Here is an 18,832-nt window from a genome sequence, read left to right on the forward strand (position 1 = left end):
ATCAATGAAGAGATAGAAATTATTTAATAAAACAAAACGAAATAAAAAGAACCAAAAAGAAACTCTGGAGTTGAAAAGTACATTAACCAAAAGGAAGTATTCATTATAGGGGCTTAATATAGGTATGAACTGGCAGAAGAAAAAATCAACCAATTTGAAGATAAATCAAGACTGTAGAATCCAAAGAATAGAGAGAAAATGGAATCAAGAAAAATGAACAGAGGCTCAGAGAAATGTGGGACAGCTTTAAACACACCAACCTATGTGTAAGAGAAGGGAGCAGAAAAAGCATTTAAAGAAAACTTGGCTAAAGACTTCTCAGATTTGCTGGAAAATGTTAATCTATATATCCAAGAAGCTCGATGAACTCCAATAGGATAAATTCAAAGAGATCCACAGCAATACACAAAGTAAAAGTACTGAAAGACAAAGAGAAATCTTGGAAGCAGGAAAAAAAAAAAGACACATCATATTCAAGGGGATTACAATAAGATTAACAGCGAACTTCTGCTCCTGAATAATGGAAACCAGAAGGCAGTGGAATGACATATTCAAAGATTTTCATCATTCATAGTAGTTATATTACATAAAATCACTGCAAACACTGAGTTAGCTAATACTGAACCATTGCTCCCAGGGGGACATACCGGTAAGTATATCTTAATTACTCGCATTCAGCTTGACACAGCCTCTAGTCATGATATTTTTGTCAACCACAATATATAACCTGGTTTTATGTGAGTTTCTGTTTAAAGACACTTCATTTAATAATATATTATTGATTCATTAACATTGAACTCATGGCCAACAGTACTATAACTCATGCCTGAACAAAGTTTATCTAGCATATGCATTTTCTCTGTAGGACATATCATGGCCTTCTTGCACTTGGGACAACCAGACAGCACTTCAGCACTATGCTTGGGGGCCATTTTCAACAGCAAAAGCACCAATAGAAAGCACCAAAATGCAAATCTGTAGTACCAAATAGACCATGACAAGGATACTTTACAGTGTAAGAGCTGAAAAAAGGAAGAGCATCGCCTTGTCCAACTTCAGCTGGGAACAGGTGTACATTGCGACCTAAATTTCTGATGCATGTCCACAAATGACTGTGAAAGCACCATGAGCCATGATTTGCGGGTCACAAATAAAATTTAGTAGCTATAAATTTGAGCCTATTTAAGAAATGCCTATATTAGAAATTAAGAAATATTTCAAATCAATGACCTAATCATCCATCCTAAGCACTAGAAAAAGAAGCTCAAGCTAAATCCAAAACAAGCAGAAGAAAAGTAATTATTAGATTGATAGAATAGAAATGAGAGTCAAAAAGTAAATTCATATATCTATGGTCAGTGGACTTTTCTTCCTTTTTTCTTTTTTCTTTTTTTTTGCTTTCCAAGGTGATATTTATTACCCCGACTATAGTGAACTGAGCACATTAAACATGTGCAGTGTTTTGTAAATATTGCACTTCAGTAAAGCTGTTAAAAATATTTCTACCCCTTGTTTTTACTTTAATGTGGGCATAAGAAAATACAAAATCACACACATGGCTTGTGTGACATTTGTACTAGACTGCTCTGCTCTAGAGGGACAATAAGTGACAGCCACTGCCTGTTGAAAGCAGCATACAAACAACCTCGGGTTGGAAAATTTCCCCTGTGTTTCCTCCTACTTATCAATGTGTTTTTTAAGAGAATACTTGTGGAATTTTTAAACAAATACAGTGAAAATCAACTTCAGTAGCAGTCATACCGTAGAGACTCAAAACCTTGAATTCCTGGGTGTCAGGTTTTGGTTGAGAGCTCTAACAGCCTTGCAAAAAATTCAGAGTAACCTTGTCACACCTTCACTGAACTAAAGTGTATAAAGTTACATTTAGATCCCCTGATAGATCCCCTGACCCAAAAAGCCTATAAAACAGTTTCACTTTGATGTTCATAGCTGCCAGTTCTACTGTAAAATACCAAAAACCGTAAGGCACGGAAACAGTGTTGATAGTGTCACTGAGATGACACATAGACCATACAATTGCACTTTCTGTTGAGCATGGCTGACCACAAAAGGGTGGCCTCCCCAGCAGCAGAGGGAACGAACTGCCATGCTTCACACACAGCAATAATCAGGTGATTTTCAAGAAGAGTGCAAGACAGTTCAGTGGGGAAAGAATAATCTTGTCAACAAATGGAGCTGGGATAACTGGATATTCACATAGTAATTCATACCATATATAAAATAACTCAAAATGAATCAAAAACCTAAATGTGAGAACTGAAACTATAAAACTCTTAAAAGAAAACGTATGTATAACCTTCATGCATTGGAATAAGGAACAGTTTCTTAGATATTAAACCTAAGCACAAGCAACAGAAGAAAAAAATAGATAAATTGGACTTCATCAAAATTAAAACATTTTGTACTTAAAGTAAATGAAAAGACAATCCACTGAATGGGAGAAAATATCTGCAAATCAGATATCTGATAAGGGTCTAATAATCTGAATATATAAAGAACTTTTACAACCCAATGATAAAAAGACGAACATCCCAATTTTAAATTGGGCAATGGACTTGAATAGACATTTCTCTAAAGATTTACAAATGGCCAATAAGCACGTAGCCATCAGGAAAATGCAAATAAAAACTACAAGATACCACCTCACATGCACATACTAGGATAGATATAATTTTAAAAGACAGATAATAAAAAGTGTCGATGATGACAGAAAAATTGAAACCGTCATACACTGCTTGTGGGAATGTGCAGGCATTGTGGAAAACAGTATGGCAGTTCCTCAAAAGGTTAAACAGAGTTACCATATAATCCAGCAATTCTAATCCTAGGTATATACCCAGGACAATGGAAGACATATATTCGCACAGAAATTTGTATATGAAAGTTTATAACAGCATTATTCATAATAGTCAAAAAGTGGAAACAACTCAAGTGTCCACCAAATGATGAGTAGATATATGATGTGGTATCCTTATACAACCAAATATTATTCCAGCATAAAAAATAATAATAAATACTGACAGACACTACAACCTGGGTGAATCTTGAAAACATGCTAAATAAAAGAAGCTAGATGCAAAGGGCCACAGATTATGTGATTCCATTGATATGAAATGTCCAAAACAGGCAAATCCATAGTGATGGATTTATGATTAATGATTACTAGGGCCAGAGGGATGGGGGAATGGGTGATGACTGCTAATGAGCATGGGTTTCTTTTTGGGTGATTGAAAATGTTCTGGAATTAGATAGTAGAGATGGTGGAACAACCTTGTGAATATACTAAATATCACTGACCAGTCTATGGCCATGCTACCCTGAACATGCCTGATCCCATCTGATCTCAAAAGCTAAGCAGGGTCGGACATGTTTAGTACTTGGGTGGGAGACCACCTAGGAAGACCAGGTACTGTAGGCATAAAAAAAAAAAAAAAGGGATTGTAAATTGACAAGGTCCTTGCAATCTGTGAGGGTCAACCAAGAGTTGCTTTGCCTAAAAATTAAACAAACAAACAAACAAATAAATATCACTGACCTGTAAAATGGTGATTTTTGGTATATAAATTATATCTCAAAAAGTTGACTGTATGATTTCATTTATATGAAATCCTAGGAAAAGCAAAACTAGAGTGACAGAAAGTAGCGCAATCATTGCTTGGAAAACAGAATCACTGGGAGGTAGATTTTTATTTTATTTTTTAAAATTAATTTATTTCTTATGGAGACATTGGTTAATGAAATCTGCTAAGTTTCAGCTGAGCACTTTAACAGTGAGGCATATATACATTTATATCGTGGGTTCACCTTCCATAGTTAGATTTCTTTCTGTCACCACATATTTGACTCCTTTTACCCCATCTACCTTCCTCCTCCCCACTACTCTCTGGTAACCACTAATATTGTCCATGTACATGAGTCTCTGTTTGTCCTGTTTGTTTGTTGCTTTTAGGTTTATATCCTATATATAAGTGATATCATGTAGTTTTCAACTTTTTCTATCTGGCTTATTTCACTTAGCATGATTATCTTGAGGTCCATTCATGTTGTCACAAATGTCAGTATTCCATCTCTTCTATGACTGAGTAATATTCCTCTCTCTCTCTATATATATATATATATCTATAGGTATATATCTATAGATATATAGATATATATCTCACAGCTTCTTTAGCCAATTATCCATCATAGGACACTTTGGTTGCTTCCAGTTCTTGGCCACCGTGAATAATGCTGCTATGAACATCGGTGTGCAAATAGCTTTTCGGATATGAGTTTTCAAGTCATTGGGGTAAATACCCAGTAGACGGATTGCTGAGTCAAATGGTAGATCAATTCTTAGTTTTTTGAGGAACCTCCATACTGTTTTCCATAGTGGCTGTACCAATTTGCAGTCCCACCAGCAGTGTATGAGGGTTCCCTTTTCTCTGCATCCTCTCCAACATTTGTTATTACTTGTCCTGTTGATTATAGCTATTCTATCAGGTGTGAGATAGTATTTAACTGTGGTTTTGATTTGCATTTCCCTAATAGCTAGCGATGTTGAGCGTCTTTTCATATATTTGTTGGCCATTTGTATGTCCTCTAGGGAGAAGTGTTTGTTCAGGTCCTCTGCCCATTTTTTGATTGGATCATTTATTTTTTTGTTGTTATTAAGTTGTATGAGTTCTTTACATATTTTGGCTATTAGGCCCTTATCAGAGGCTTTGCTTGCAAATATATTTTCCATTCGGATGGTTGTCTCTTTACCTTGTTGATGGTTTCTTTTATTGTGCAGAAGCTTTTTAGTTTGATATAGTCCCATTCATTTATTTTTCCTTTGATCCCGTGCCTTTGAGGTCAAATTCATAAAATCCTCTTTAACTCCAAGGTCCTTCAGTTTAGTTCCTACATTTGGAAGAGGGATTTTTAGTTTGAAGAAATTGTTCTGTATCCTGATAGAGGCGATTATTACATGATTATATCCAATTACCAAAATTTATCAGGCTGTATATTTAAAACGGACAGATTTTTATTGAATATAAATATTATCTTAATTTTAAAAACAATAGAAATTTGATGTTAATTTAGGGAGGAATCTTTAATGATAAGAAACATGAATATCTGTATCTTTTGAAGTTTTAAGGCATATTTAAAAACTACATATTAAAAAATCTCCAAAACTGTCTATGGCCATGCCACCCTGAATGTGCCCAATCTTGTCTGATCTCAGCAGCTAAGCAAGGTCAGGCCTGGATGGGAGACCACTTAGGAAGACCAGGTGCTATAGGCATCAAAAAGAAAAAAAATCTTCAAAACTTTTCTATACTTACCAATTTTGTGAAGCAGAAAGAATCAGTTTTATTATCACAAATTTACACTTGATAAAACCCCACCCAGGTTCACATATAAAAGCATTTAAATTTTAACATTCCTAGGAAGTTAGTACTATATCTTCTTTTTCAGATAAGAAAACTAAGGAAGTTAAATAACTGATAAGTAGTGACAGGATTCAAACTCAGGCGGTCTGATTCCAGAGCTTATATTTGTTTTGCTTTGTTTTTCACATTAAAAAAAGCAAAATGGTGTGGTCAAAGCAATATATATCTATAAGTTGAATATGGCCTTAGGCAACCTGTTTTCAGCCTTCTTGGAAGGTCAGATAGACATGCAGAGTCCCAGTCTTGACACTTATCAAATGTGTGGTTTTGAACAAGTCACCCACTCTTTCCACCCCAGCTTCATGTGTGAAAAGAGGTTGATGTCTATTTCACAAGCCTAGTGTAAAAAGCAAATAAGGTCATGTACCCGCCCACCCCCCAAAAAATCTCACACTTGGGAGGCACTCGGTTTCCCCCTTCAATTTAGCCATTGCCTACCAGGTACAAAAGTGCTCAATAACAGGACTGTTCAAATAATATAATCTAAGCTTCTGCAGTTAATAGGGGTATACCTCATCACTCCTGTGAATTCTGTGAATTCACAGAAGCAGAAAGAGAGAGAGGGACCTTGCAACCCCCACACTTATAATCACAGCATTCTACCACTTCACAAATGAATCTATAATGACAAATTGTGATAAGTTGCATGAGAGAAAAGAACTCCATGAGGGAGGCATATGAGCAGCATATATTTTAGATCGGGATTCAGGGATTTATGTGGAGGTGAATAAAATATTGGGCCAATACAAAGGAAGCAATACTCCTACTATACTCCCACTGGTCAGACTACATATAGAAAATGGCATTCTATTTTGGATGCTACATTTTAACAGGAACACAGTCAACCCTGAGCTCATCTAGAAAAGCACGTTCCAACTGATAAAGGGTTTGGAGACCATACTGTAAATATTCAATTCCTTCACTCAACAAATATTTATTGAGTGCAAAACACTACTTGATACTGGAGAGATTTTAAAAGTAAATACACCAGCATTATGGCCTTCAAGAAATTTTACACTCTAGTAGGGAGGGCAAAATGAGTATATAGATAAATGTACTATGAATTTGACATTTGCTTTAAAAATAAGTACAAGCATAGCACATGCTTGGAGAATAGCTGGAGAATATCAGAAGCACCTCACGAAGGGTGGTATTTAGCTAATCCTGGAGATGGAAAGGATTCCTTTAATTGAAAAACCAATTCCACATAAAGGGCATCCCAAATAACAGAAATAGCATAAACAAAGGTGAAGAAGCAGGAATATGTATGGTATGAAAGCCACAGAGAAATTCAGTTTGGCTAGGGCAAAAGGCTCATCTAGAAAATGAGCCTGAAAAGATAGATTTGAGTGAAAGTAAATAGGACCTTAGATGTTGGTAAAAGAATTTCGTCTTCATTCGTTGGTCAAAGGGAGGAATTTGGAATTTCTAAACAGAAGCTTTGTAACAGACTGCTGTTTTGCCTGCTCAACACTTTCTGGAAAGAGCACCCCAATTCTCCTTAGATAACCATCCTTCCCCCAGCCCAGTTTGTGTCATGTAAGAAGAGCTAACTAAACCTCCAATTCCATACTGATTGGTTCAGGGCTTTGTACAGGCTCCAAACAGAACCAATGATCAATGAGAGTCACATCTGGGGTTTTAGTTATAAGGAGACAGAAACAGACAGACAGACAGACAGGAGCTTTTTCCCCTGCTGGAGTTAATAGAAAAAACAGCAGACATGAATTTGTAACTTCTAGCAGCCCTCTTGCCACCACGAGAAGAACCACCTGAGAATGGAACTCATTCCAAAGAACAGAGAGCTCAGAGATGGGACTAAAGTCCTAATGACATTGTTTGAGTTCCTGTAGCCAACTGTGCCTTAACATCCACCTCTAAGCTTTGATGTAAGCCAATAAATTTCCTTTCTTGTTTAAGTCTGTTTGAGTGGGGTCTTTGACTTCTTATTGCTGTACTGCTTAATATGAATCTCATCAGGGCTGTGTTTTAAGTGTGTCTGAGCAGAAAGAAGACTGAAGAAAAGGAGGCTACTTCATACAACAGTAATAGCACAATAAGATAGTAAATGCAAAGTGGAATGAGGAATCACAAGGAAACATCAGAAAAACTCAAACTGAGAGACATTCTACCAAATAACTGGCCTGTAATCTTCGAAAGTGTCAAGGTCATGAAAGAACCACTCCCACCAAAAAAAAAAAAAAAAAAAAGATTACGGGAATATTCCAGATTACCAGAAATGAAAGAATCATAACAACTAAATGTAACATGTATTTCTGAATTGTGTCCTAAACCAGAAAATAGAGATTATTGGAACAGTTGGTAAAATTTGAAAAAGATCTATAGATTAACTCTATTAATGTTAATGTCTTGATTTTAATAATTGTACTGTTTATATAAAATGTAACATTTAGGGAATGTTGATGAAGGGTATACAGAAATTCTTTGAACTATTTTTGCAACTTTTGGTAAGTTCTGAAATTATTTTAAATGTTAAAAAGTAAGAAATAAAAACATGAAATTAGAGTTTTATCAACGGTAAGGGCGATGGCTTCAGGAAATACTATGATGATAAAATGGCAAGGAGTTTGCTAGATACGGAAAGAAATGAAAAAATGAGAAAATAACAAGGTTCAACTCTGAGAGAATAGTGTTTGTACTGAAGCAAACAGAGTCTGGAAGAGAAACAGGTTTTTGAGGACAACTTTCATTGGACATGCTGAATTTTATGTGTCGGCTAGCCTCCCAATAAAGCCATTTGGCAAACACTGAGACTTTGAACTGGAATCAGGGAGAAAGACAGTGGCTAACGACAGAGATTTTACATAAAGGAAAAAGCCTGACCCTACAGGAATATGACATAACTAAGGGAGATGCTGTGGAGAAAGACAATTCGAAGGGACAGCCAAGGGAAAGAGCCCAGTGGGGGCGGGCAGAGCTGGTCACAGATTTCAGAGAAGGGATCGGCCGAGAAATGCTTATTCCAGAGGAGACATGATGGGTCATAGCTAATGTCTAATATATGAAGGAGTATCACAAGAAAACTATAACAGAGGGATTGTTTGTTTATTTGTTTGTTTAAAAATGGTCAGTACTTAAATCTTAATAGATCATTGTGTTTTGATCCCTATTCCCATACAGTTGCTGCCTTCTAGGTTGGTGCTGGCTAGGTGAGTTAATTGGCACTCTTGAAATGCTACTCGCTTGTGTTACCCTGGGCAGATTACCCACTGGCCTCTCCCTCTGACCTTGACATCACAAATAGATAAGTGGTTAAAGACTTAGTCTATGCAGATCCATGAGGAGAGAGCTAAGCCAAATAGCAGCTGTTAGAAAAATCCATTCAGTGTAGCGAGCTGTGAGGTAACGAGCTACCTGATGAAGGTAATTTCTCAAGCTCCGTCCAACTCCTTAGTTCGGTAAGCTTTTTTTTTCCTTGTAAAATGTGCATAGCATCTACTTCATGTGGCTGTTGCGAGGATGATAGATAAAGTACATAAAAGTGACCAGCACAGATTTGATGTTCAGTCTATGTTAGTTGAACGTAAATCTATGAAAAGACAAAGAAATCCCAATCCAATCTCCAAGGAAGTACCAACCTCAGCCACTAGAGGGGAATCTCAGTCACAGGGCTTTAAGTGAGACTATGATACAGCATGAGGTGGCAGGCATCCCCTTTGGATATAACAGCCTTTCCTAAGTAAGCCAGGAAACTCATTCTCGCTCAGGACTGGCTCCATTCTGAACTCCATGGTGTCTTCTCTGAGTCACTAAATTCTCCTAAAATTGCAAAATGATTTGGCAAACGTCTCTCAAAGGATTTTACTGTTTACTGAGTAACATCCAAACTCCTTGCCAGAATCCAAAGCCTTCCTCAATTTGGCCCCAACCTACCTCTTCAGCCTGAACCCCACTTTATCCTTTATTCTGCAGCCACATTGGACAAATCTATGCCAGGGCTCAGATTCTTCTCGATGTCTTTCCTCTATCCCGACTTTTTGAAACCCTGCTTCTTTTTCAATGATGCAAATGCCACCTTCTCCATTACTCCCTCCTCATTTCTCTAGAAAGACCAATCTCACCCATCCCTGAGCTCACACACCATATATTACATCCACCTATCTTGTATTAAATTGATTTATGAAGGAACCCTCATACACTGCTGGTGGGACTGCAAATTGGTACAGCCACTATGGAAAACAGTATGGAGGTTCCTCTAAAAACAAAGAATTGGATAGGATGGATAATATGAGTAAAGACAAAAGAAACTAAGAATTGATCTATCATATGACCCAGCAATCTCACTGCTGGGTATTTACCCCAAAGACTTGAAAACCCATATCCAAAAAGATATTTGCATACCAATGTTCATAGCAGCATTATTCACAGTGGCCAGGAACTGGAAGCAACTGAAATGTCCTACGATAGATGATTAGCTAAAAAAGCTGTGGTACATATATGCAATGGGATATTACTCAGCCATAAGAAGAGATAAAATACTGCCGTTTGCAACAACATGGATGGACTTCAAGATAATCATGTTAAACGAAAAAAGCCAGACTGAAAAAGTTGAAAATCACATTATATCACTTATATGTAGGATATAAACCTAAAAGCAACAAATTGAACAGGACAAACAGAGACTTAGGGACATGGACAATGAACTAGTGGGTCAGGTAGGGGGAGGAGGAGAGAGGTAGTTGGGGTAAAGGGGGTCAAATATAGGGGAATGAGGGAGGGTGAAGTGGGTAACAGGGATCAAATATATGGTAGCTGAAGGAAACTGGACTTTGGATGGTAATCACACAATAGAATATGTAGATGTCAAACTATAATATATACCTGAAAATTATATAAATTGTATTAACTAATTTTACCCCAATAAACTTAAAATTTTTTTAAATAAAGTGTTTATTGAATACACAAAAATAAAAAATAGATTTATGTATGTGCATCTTTTCTTTTCAATAGATCAGAAACTCCACAAGTAGAGAGAAATCAGTAGGTAATTTTCCCAGGGTAACAGTGAGTTAAGTGGCAAAGATAAGAGTCTAACCCGGGCAATCTGACTCCAGAGAGCTCTTGCTCTTAGCCACTAACTCACACTATATAGTAATCTTTCATCAGCCACAGTGTCAAGCTCAGAGCTTTCCACACAGTGCCATTCAAGAGCTTACCAAATGAATACTTAAAAATTTTTTTATCTAATTAGCATCTCGAACTTTCACTGACTTGTGGGCTATTGCGAACCAGCAACTTGGTCTTATTAATCTGAATTAGAGTGCGTGGCTGTAGCTCTAATTATGAACAATTTCAGAATCATAATAACTGTTCCACTTTGTCTCTTGATCTATAATGCACATAAGGACCTACACCCAGCTTCTAAGGGAGAAAAAGACAATGTGATTACTTACTGAGGCCTAAGTAATGTGTTTTCTGAAGCTTCGAGCTCACATCTTCGCGGAGAGTGAGGGGTACAGCCTGGATGGTCTCTGAGGGCCCTTTCTTCAGTTTTAACTGTCTATGGTCCTGGAAGACAATTGAATTAAAAAGATCCTCTGCCTCTGCATCAGAAGGTATCACTTTGGGTCTCAGCTCCCCAACTCTCAGATTCCCTATCTGTAAAACTTGATTCATCCATTCAAAAAAATTTCAGAGTACAAGTGCCAGGAATTGTACAGTAATGAACAAAAAAGACATGGCCCCTGCTCATCCAGCTAAGAAAATCAGATGACACTGATATTGTGGGGTTGTCCTAAGATAGAAAGTGAAGTGGTCAAATAACTGTGTAAACTATAAAGTTTAGTACAGAATCAAAAGATGATAATCTTGACAGGATTCCAGTTTTGCCAAATCCAAAGCAAAAACGTCACCTATGTTTCCGTTTTCAAGAAAAGCCTGGTGGTGTATTTTAATCAAACCCAGTCAACATTGCATGCAGCTTTCTCGCCTTTCCCCTTTGGTCCATGTAAAGGTAAGCTTAGGTTATCTGTCCTCGCTACACATTTGCTGGCAACGGCCAGGTCCCTAGCCCACTCCCCTCAGGCCTCTGATGAAAGCCATCAGGCTGCCAGTCTGGACCTGTCAGTTGTCTGAGAGACTTCAAGTCACCAGCTCCTGCTCAGACTTCAGTTTCCTCATCTGTGAGAGGCAGAACACATCTGTGAGGAAGCCATCTCAGGCTACTGTGAGCTATGGACGGGATCGTTCATCCTTGGGACGAGCGAGCCTGGCTCAGGGAGGCCCAACTCTATAGAGGGCTGGTGAGGGTTCCCTTAAGGTTCCATCTCCAGCCACAGCCCGCTTCCTCCCGCTGCAGAGGCTCTGCCGGGGCCATTGGTCCCAGCTCCCGCACACGCTTGCTGGGTGGCTCCGGGTAAGGTCATCGGACAGCCTTACTGGTAGCTCTGCACTCGGTGAGAAGGTCTAGACTTTCTCATGACGGCCCTGGGGAGCCCCGGGGTTGACTGGAGTAGAAGGACCCTACAGCGCCAAGGACCTGGGTAGTAAGGGTGGGAAAGCACGGCACGCACCAGCGCGTGTCACGTGGCGGGCGCGGGGACGCGCGGGGGGCGGGGCCTACCGCGCGCGGCTCCGCGGGTGACCAGGCGGGCGGGAAGGGGCAGGGCTTCGGGCGGGGCCGCGGTGGGGGAGGCGGGGAGGCGGGGAGGCGGGGAGGCGGGGGCGGCGGGCAAGCGGGCGGGAGGGGAGGAGTGGAGGGGAGGAGTGGAGATGGCGGCGGCCGCGGCGGCGCCTCAGGGGGGCGGAGGCGGGGAGCACCGGGGAGCTGATGGGGTCGACCCGGGGGTCTCTGGGGAAGTGGAGATAGTGAAGGGGCAGCCGTTCGACGTGGGCCCGCGCTACACGCAACTGCAGTACATCGGCGAGGGCGCCTATGGCATGGTCAGGTGAGGGGGCGTTCCGGGGCAGGGGATGTATCTGCGTAGGGGGCTGGGGGTTCAGGGAGGGGCGCTGAGTACTTTCTGGGCAGTGGAGATCGGAGCGTCCCGAAGAGACAGGGGCTTTAGGAGTCTGGGCAGCGTCCCAGGCAGAGGGCCTTTGAGTGCTTTCTGAGGGAGGGGGCGCTAAGTGCGTTCGAGGTAGAAGGGGCTCGGAGGCCTTGAACTGACCGATCTGTAATGAAGGGAAGGGCATCGAAGTACATGCCAGGGAGCTGTGGGGACCTTATAGACATGGGATGAGGTGAAGAGAATAAGTATTCTTGGAGAGGAAACATCCTTAGTAAAGAAGGAGTGAAGGACCCTACTTTGGGGAAAAGATGCCTTAGATTCCCCCAGTGAGATTTGCCAAGGAGTTTGGGAGAGAAGAGCTGAGCTCAGGGCTCGGCAGGGTGGGGCAAGGCTTTGGGCCTGGGCCAGGGTCCAGTGAGCCATGAGGGGTCCAGGAGTGCCTTCCTGAGCTTTTAGGAGGAGTCTGTGTGTCTTCCCATCCCCACTGTGTGCTCTGGGCCTTTGTTCATTTGGGAACAGTTCTGCTGCCCAGGTACCTCTCCTAGACAACCCTGCCCGCCTTATCCTTTCCCTCCAGTCCCTCCTTTGACTCCCTCTCTCTCACTGTATTTGCCTCACTGTTCGTCCTCCACTCATCTCCCAGCCCCTGGACCTTTCTTGGCATGAGGGAGCCCATCATAGGAAAGGGAGGATGAGGGGTCAGGGCAACTAGAATGGAAAGAGTTGAGGAGAGGGGAAGTCAGTGAGCGGTCAGTCTCTTCCTCTGTTTGTGAAGTCACTGAAGGGCTGCCTGGCTAGTCCCCAGCTTTCTCCCTGGAGAATCCAGGCCTTCACAGCAGGAAGGAACCAGCATTGTTTATGACTTTGCCAGAACCCTCTGTTGCTCCCTCCCCGCCAAGGCCTGGGTGGGGCCACCAGGCCTGGACTCCCCCTTTGTAAGACCACATCAACAACATCTCTCTGGCCCTCTCAGCTCAGCTTACGACCATGTGCGCAAGACACGCGTAGCCATCAAGAAAATCAGCCCCTTCGAGCATCAGACCTACTGCCAGCGCACACTGCGGGAGATCCAGATCTTGCTGCGCTTCCACCATGAGAATGTCATTGGCATCCGAGATATTCTGCGTGCACCCACCCTGGAAGCCATGAGGGATGTGTATCCTTCACCTCGGCCAGATGGCTGGCCAGGCACAGCCTCAGAACTGGGCTGGGAGAACATTGGCTTTCTTTTTCCTTCTTCCCTGTCACCCTTCAAAACAAACCCAGTAAAAGAAACCTTCTAGCAGAAAAGAGGCCACAGAGTGTAAGAGGACTGGGAGGCCCCAGATAAATCTTGGCCTGCTGCAGCCCATCAGTGTGGCCTTGGTTAAGTCTCTTCTCTACGCTGTGCCTCTTTGCGGGGCTGGGCAAGATGGTCTCTATGGGAGCTTTGTCTTCTGACATGTGCAGTTCTGTGGCGTGATCCAGCCTCTGCCCACAGTCAGTTCTTGTTTAACAGATGAGGATTCTTTCCTCTCTCGGTCCTCAGACTAGAAGGCAGGAAGGCAGGAAGAAAACTGCCCTTTCTTGAGGGCCTACTATGAGTCAGGTGCAGGGCATGCCTAGGGCTTTGATGTTTCCAGTTCTACCTCCCAACTGCCCTATGAGATGGGTATCCTCAGATCCATTTTGTAGATGAGGAAACCGAGGCTCAGAAGTCTAAAATAGTGCTTCTATTGCTCTCTCCTCTCCTCCCCCAAATGAGATCCTGTCTGTCTTTCTCCAGGACTTCCTGCTCAGAGCCCCACCCTAATCACTTGTGGACTTGCACCTTGCCCAGGGAGGGACAGCCCTGCCTTTACTGCCCTCCCCCCCATATCACTTTCCTAGTTTGTTGTCCACTTCCTGCCTGGCTCTGTTGTTAGCTTGTAACACCCATCACCTCTCCACCACCGCACCCATGCCCAGTCAGTCCCAATTCTCTACCCAAGCATGGGGATTTGTTTGCAGTGTCTGCAGCGCCCACCACAAACTGTGGGCAGGAAACCTCCATGCTCAACCCTAGTTACTCTGTGACCTTAAGCAAGTCACTGCATCTTGTTGGGCCTCTTTGTCTATAAAACAGCAGGGTTGGTCCAGATGTTCTAAGAAGGCCCTTTTGAGGCTGATTCTAAAAGACAGTACTTTTAAAAGGCAGTTATCTTTGCAGAGAAAGCCAAGTGACATTTATGTATGTATGTATTATGTTTAATCTGATGTATGGCCAAACACTCTTTGAGTAGGAGTGTACTGTTGGGAGTTTTTCCTCATTTGTCTTGCACAAACCACTCCCATAAGGCAGGCATCTATTTTTAAGCAAACATCTATTGCATGCCAGATGCTGTTCATACATTATCTCATTTAACCCACTCAATAGCCATGTGGCTCAGGCATTTATGATAGCAATACTGGTTCATGTTTGCTGAATACTTACAACGTGCCAAGCACTGAGCCAGCTGTTTTATGTGGGTCTTCTCACCTCATCATAACAACCACTCTCGAAAAAACCATTCTTACCCCTACTTTACAGATGAAGAAATAGAGGTGCAGACAGATTGAGGTCATAAAACCAATGAGCAGTGGAGTGGGGATTTCAGACACCAGCAGGTTAACCCCAGAGCTGCTGTGCTTAACTGTGACATTCTCCTGCCTCCTATAGTTTATTGTTCTCATTTTCCCAGTAGAGAAACTGAGGCCACAGAACCAAAGTGCTTTTGCTCAGAGTCACCAGCCAAGGTGTAGCAGAGGCCCCCTTGCCCAGCTGCTGAGTGCGGGCCTTGTGCAGCTCATTATATGGGTTGGCAGATCTGTTGAATCATCGGGGTACCAGCTGGAGGGGATGTGAAACCTAGTCACCAGAGCCCGTTCTTCTTAACCAAGTGCCTTCTGCTACCCCCACCTGGGGGTCTCCGGTGCCATCCTCAGCTACATTGTTCAGGACCTGATGGAGACAGACCTGTACAAGTTGCTCAAAAGCCAACAGCTGAGCAACGACCATGTCTGCTACTTCCTCTACCAGATCCTGCGGGGCCTCAAGTATATTCACTCAGCCAACGTACTCCACCGGGATTTAAAGCCCTCCAACCTGCTCATCAACACCACCTGCGACCTTAAGGTCAGAGGATTGGTTGCCTCTTCCCTCCTCCCTTGGGGCCTGGGGCTTCCAGGTGACCGGTAGTCCCCTGGAGTATGAGAGTATCACAAGCAAAGGGAAACAGCATGGGCAGAGGTGGGGCATTATGATTGTTTGGGCCGTGGAGGCCTTGACCACCAAGCTTAGCAGCCTGGGTTGGATTCCAGATCTGCGATTTTGGCCTGGCCCGGATCGCCGATCCTGAGCATGACCACACTGGATTCCTGACAGAATATGTGGCCACACGCTGGTACCGGGCCCCAGAGATCATGCTTAACTCCAAGGTAGGGGGACCATCCACCCCCAAAGGGAAAGTGGGTCCCAGAAAGCCCTGGAGCCACCTCTGAGCCAGGCACTGATCCCCATGATATATGAAGTCTACCCGTTGGGCCATGTCACATGACCCTGGTCCTTGGGATTTGGAAAGAAGCTGAGCATTAGCTCTTCTAGGCCTCTGCTCACTGTTTTGAAGCTAGGTTGGGGTAGCGGCTTGGCCTGGACAACAGTGCCCCATTGAGACTGGCCCCGGAGCCAACCACTTTGTCCTCCTCCCCAGGGCTACACCAAGTCCATCGACATCTGGTCTGTGGGCTGCATTCTGGCTGAGATGCTCTCCAACCGGCCCATCTTTCCTGGCAAGCACTACCTGGACCAACTCAACCATATTCTGGGTGAGGGGGCCTGCCCAGCAGAGTGGAAGGGAGATTAGCTTATTGGAGGTGAGATTTCTTTAGAGTCATGGTCGGTGAGTCTGCAGGAGTACTGCCACATGTGGAGTCCCTACAGGATGTCATAGTATTTCAATGAGATATAGATACTATCCACAGTTGATGGGTGGGAAAAGCAAGGCTACGCCCCACACCTAGGAAGGGCTGGAGCTGGGATACACCCTTAGGCGGCCTGAATCCAGACCTCTTGCTTCACCACCATAGTACTGGATGGGAGTGGGCACTGTTGTCCAACCCATTGTCAGGGCCTGGAGTGGGTTGGTGAGGCTCTTGTTCTTGGTTCCTTCTGTTCCCAGAAGGAAGAAAAGATCTTTCACCAAGTCACCTGCCCTATCCACAGGTATCCTGGGCTCCCCATCTCAGGAGGACCTGAATTGTATCATCAACATGAAGGCCCGAAACTATCTACAGTCTCTGCCCTCCAAGACCAAGGTGGCCTGGGCCAAGCTTTTTCCCAAGTCAGACTCCAAAGGTGAGAGACATGGAGGCTGATGTGGGGTAAAAATGGTGCAGAGAGGTTACATGGGTCCAGCAGCTGCCTGAGTAGGCAGGCCCCCTGGGAACAGAGAAGCAAAGCCATACTTCTGGGAACTCTCCACAGCCTTCTTTTTGACCCCCTATTCCTGCCCTTCCCTAGCCCTTGACCTGCTGGACCGGATGTTGACCTTTAACCCCAATAAACGGATCACAGTGGAAGAAGCCTTGGCTCACCCCTACCTGGAGCAGTACTACGACCCAACAGATGAGGTGGGCCAGCCTCCAGCAGCTGGACTGGAGGGTAAGTGGGTGGGTAGGCATCCTTCAGTACCTGACCTGAGCTTTACTTCTTTGCCACCCCAGCCGGTGGCCGAGGAACCTTTCACTTTCGACATGGAGCTGGATGATCTACCCAAGGAGCGGCTGAAGGAGCTCATATTCCAGGAGACAGCCCGCTTCCAGCCTGGGGTGCTGGAGGCCCCCTAAGGTGGACAGATGCCTCTGCTCCCTGGGGCCTGGTGAGTGCTCCCCAGCATCCATGCATAGATTCACCCTGAAATCAGGGTACCCAATATACCATACAGTCAAAAGCTTGCCTATGCTCATGTGTATAATCCATGTGTATACAACAGAAAGGCCAGAGCCTGCCCATAGACCTCGGTCCATCAGTCTTCATGTCCCTCCTCCTTTCCCCCAGCCCTAAATGTCTCCCACCTGTCAGCACCCTGCAACAGCCCCAGTAGCTATTCTAGGCCCTTAGAGGTCATTGAGGGCCCGTCTCACCCATCTGAGGAACGGAGCCAGGTTTTGCCTCTTCCAGTATGGGCAGAGAGGCAGGAGGGACAGTAATCGCTTTGGGTCAGCAGCTGTCTGACCCAAGCTTTTTCACACCTGGTGCCCGGGTCGGTAGTGCACACACCTGCGAGGCCTGCCCCAATCCACACTGCTCTTCTTCCCATCCCCAGTCTCCTTTCTGACTTTCTGCCGGCTGCAGCCTGACAGAAGGAGGGCAGGCACACCTGGGTTCAAACCCCAGCTCTGACACTTAGTCAAAGCAGCATGATATTGTGTAAAACACCTCACCTCTGTGCCTTGGTTTCCTGCGGACAGTCCCGATAATGAGAGCAAATACTTACGGAGCCCTAAGCATTGTTCTAAGAGGCTTTTGAGTATGAACTCATTAATCCTTATAGTAGTCCCGTGAGATAGGTACTAATGTTATTCCCATTTACAGAAAAGGAAACTGAGAAACATCCCATTCAACTGTGAGGATGAGTGAGAGAAGTTGAGGTCAGGGCTCTGGCCAGCAGCTTTCATGGGTGCTAATGATTCCTTTCCTGCCTGCCTTTTTGTTTAGGCCCTGCCTCCTGCCTGCCCCTCCTCTGCCGGACTGTTAGAAAATGGACACTGTGCCCACCCCAGACTCCAGCAGCCCAGGCTGGGGCAGAGGGTGGGCCTGGCCATCTTCTCTTGCTTTGCTCAGGCACCCTGCTTTAGGCAGGCCAAGGCCCCCTTCATCCTGTCATCCCCCCATTCCCAGGACCGAAGGGGCTCAGGTGGCCCCAAGAGCAGTTTCCCCTCAGCTGCTCTGCTGTCCTGTACCCCAGCTATCCCAGCCTCTGGCAGTTCTGGAATCAAAGGGCTCTTGCTGCCCCATGACCTACTGAGGGGTGGTGGGGGATGGGAGAAACTGACTAGGGACTCAGGGCCAGCCCTGCCCCACTCACCTCACTAAAACCCCACCCATCTCCCTGAAGGAACATTCCTAAGGCTCAAGGGCTAGTAAGTATTCCCGAGGAGTAGGGCCCAGGCCTACACCCTCCTCCATCCCCACCCCCCGCCCCAAGCTGCCACGTCTGGTGCCCCCGCTGCTTCTGTGTGTGGGTGAACAGATGTGGAGGTAGGGGGCATGTGGAGAGCCCAGTGCCCCTGCCCACCCCCTGCCTGTATCTAATATATAAATATAGAGATGTGTATATGATGCCCTGGCTCTGTCTTTGTTCGCTGATGCCGCGTCCCTAACCATTGCTGCTCTGAGGACTGACCTTCAGCCCAGCCACTTCCCAG

The 18,832-nt window shown here is 44.2% G+C and overlaps 1 protein-coding gene, 1 long non-coding RNA gene and 1 pseudogene across 3 annotated transcripts; 2 read left to right on the forward strand and 1 right to left on the reverse strand.

Moving 5' to 3' along the window:
• The first annotated feature begins 3,320 nt into the window (after positions 1 to 3,320).
• LOC118607211 lies at positions 3,321 to 3,439 on the forward strand (annotated as a pseudogene).
• Positions 3,440 to 4,851: 1,412 nt separating this feature from the next.
• LOC107515813 lies at positions 4,852 to 11,964 on the reverse strand. Its single transcript, XR_001598125.2, has 3 exons — positions 11,838 to 11,964; positions 10,853 to 10,967; positions 4,852 to 4,905 (listed from the first exon to the last, which is right to left on the reverse strand). It is a non-coding gene; the product is annotated as an uncharacterized LOC107515813 (long non-coding RNA).
• Positions 11,965 to 12,161: 197 nt separating this feature from the next.
• Positions 12,162 to 18,746, forward strand: MAPK3 (mitogen-activated protein kinase 3). 2 transcript variants are annotated; one of them, XM_016155022.2, is made up of 9 exons: positions 12,162 to 12,346; positions 13,383 to 13,565; positions 15,353 to 15,542; positions 15,728 to 15,844; positions 16,117 to 16,231; positions 16,629 to 16,760; positions 16,926 to 17,035; positions 17,129 to 17,283; positions 18,123 to 18,746. In XM_016155022.2, the coding sequence occupies exons 1-8, from the start codon at positions 12,171 to 12,173 to the stop codon at positions 17,249 to 17,251; spliced, it is 1,146 nt and encodes a 381-aa protein (XP_016010508.1). In that variant the 5' UTR covers positions 12,162 to 12,170; the 3' UTR covers positions 17,252 to 17,283; positions 18,123 to 18,746. The 2 variants fall into 2 exon arrangements, with proteins under 2 accessions (XP_016010508.1, XP_016010506.1); XM_016155020.2 differs by having other exon boundaries at positions 12,166 to 12,346; positions 16,926 to 17,283.
• Positions 18,747 to 18,832: the final 86 nt, after the last annotated feature.

Source organism: Rousettus aegyptiacus, unplaced genomic scaffold (assembly GCF_014176215.1).
Source record: "Rousettus aegyptiacus isolate mRouAeg1 unplaced genomic scaffold, mRouAeg1.p scaffold_m13_p_8, whole genome shotgun sequence".
NCBI lineage: Eukaryota > Metazoa > Chordata > Mammalia > Chiroptera > Pteropodidae > Rousettus > Rousettus aegyptiacus.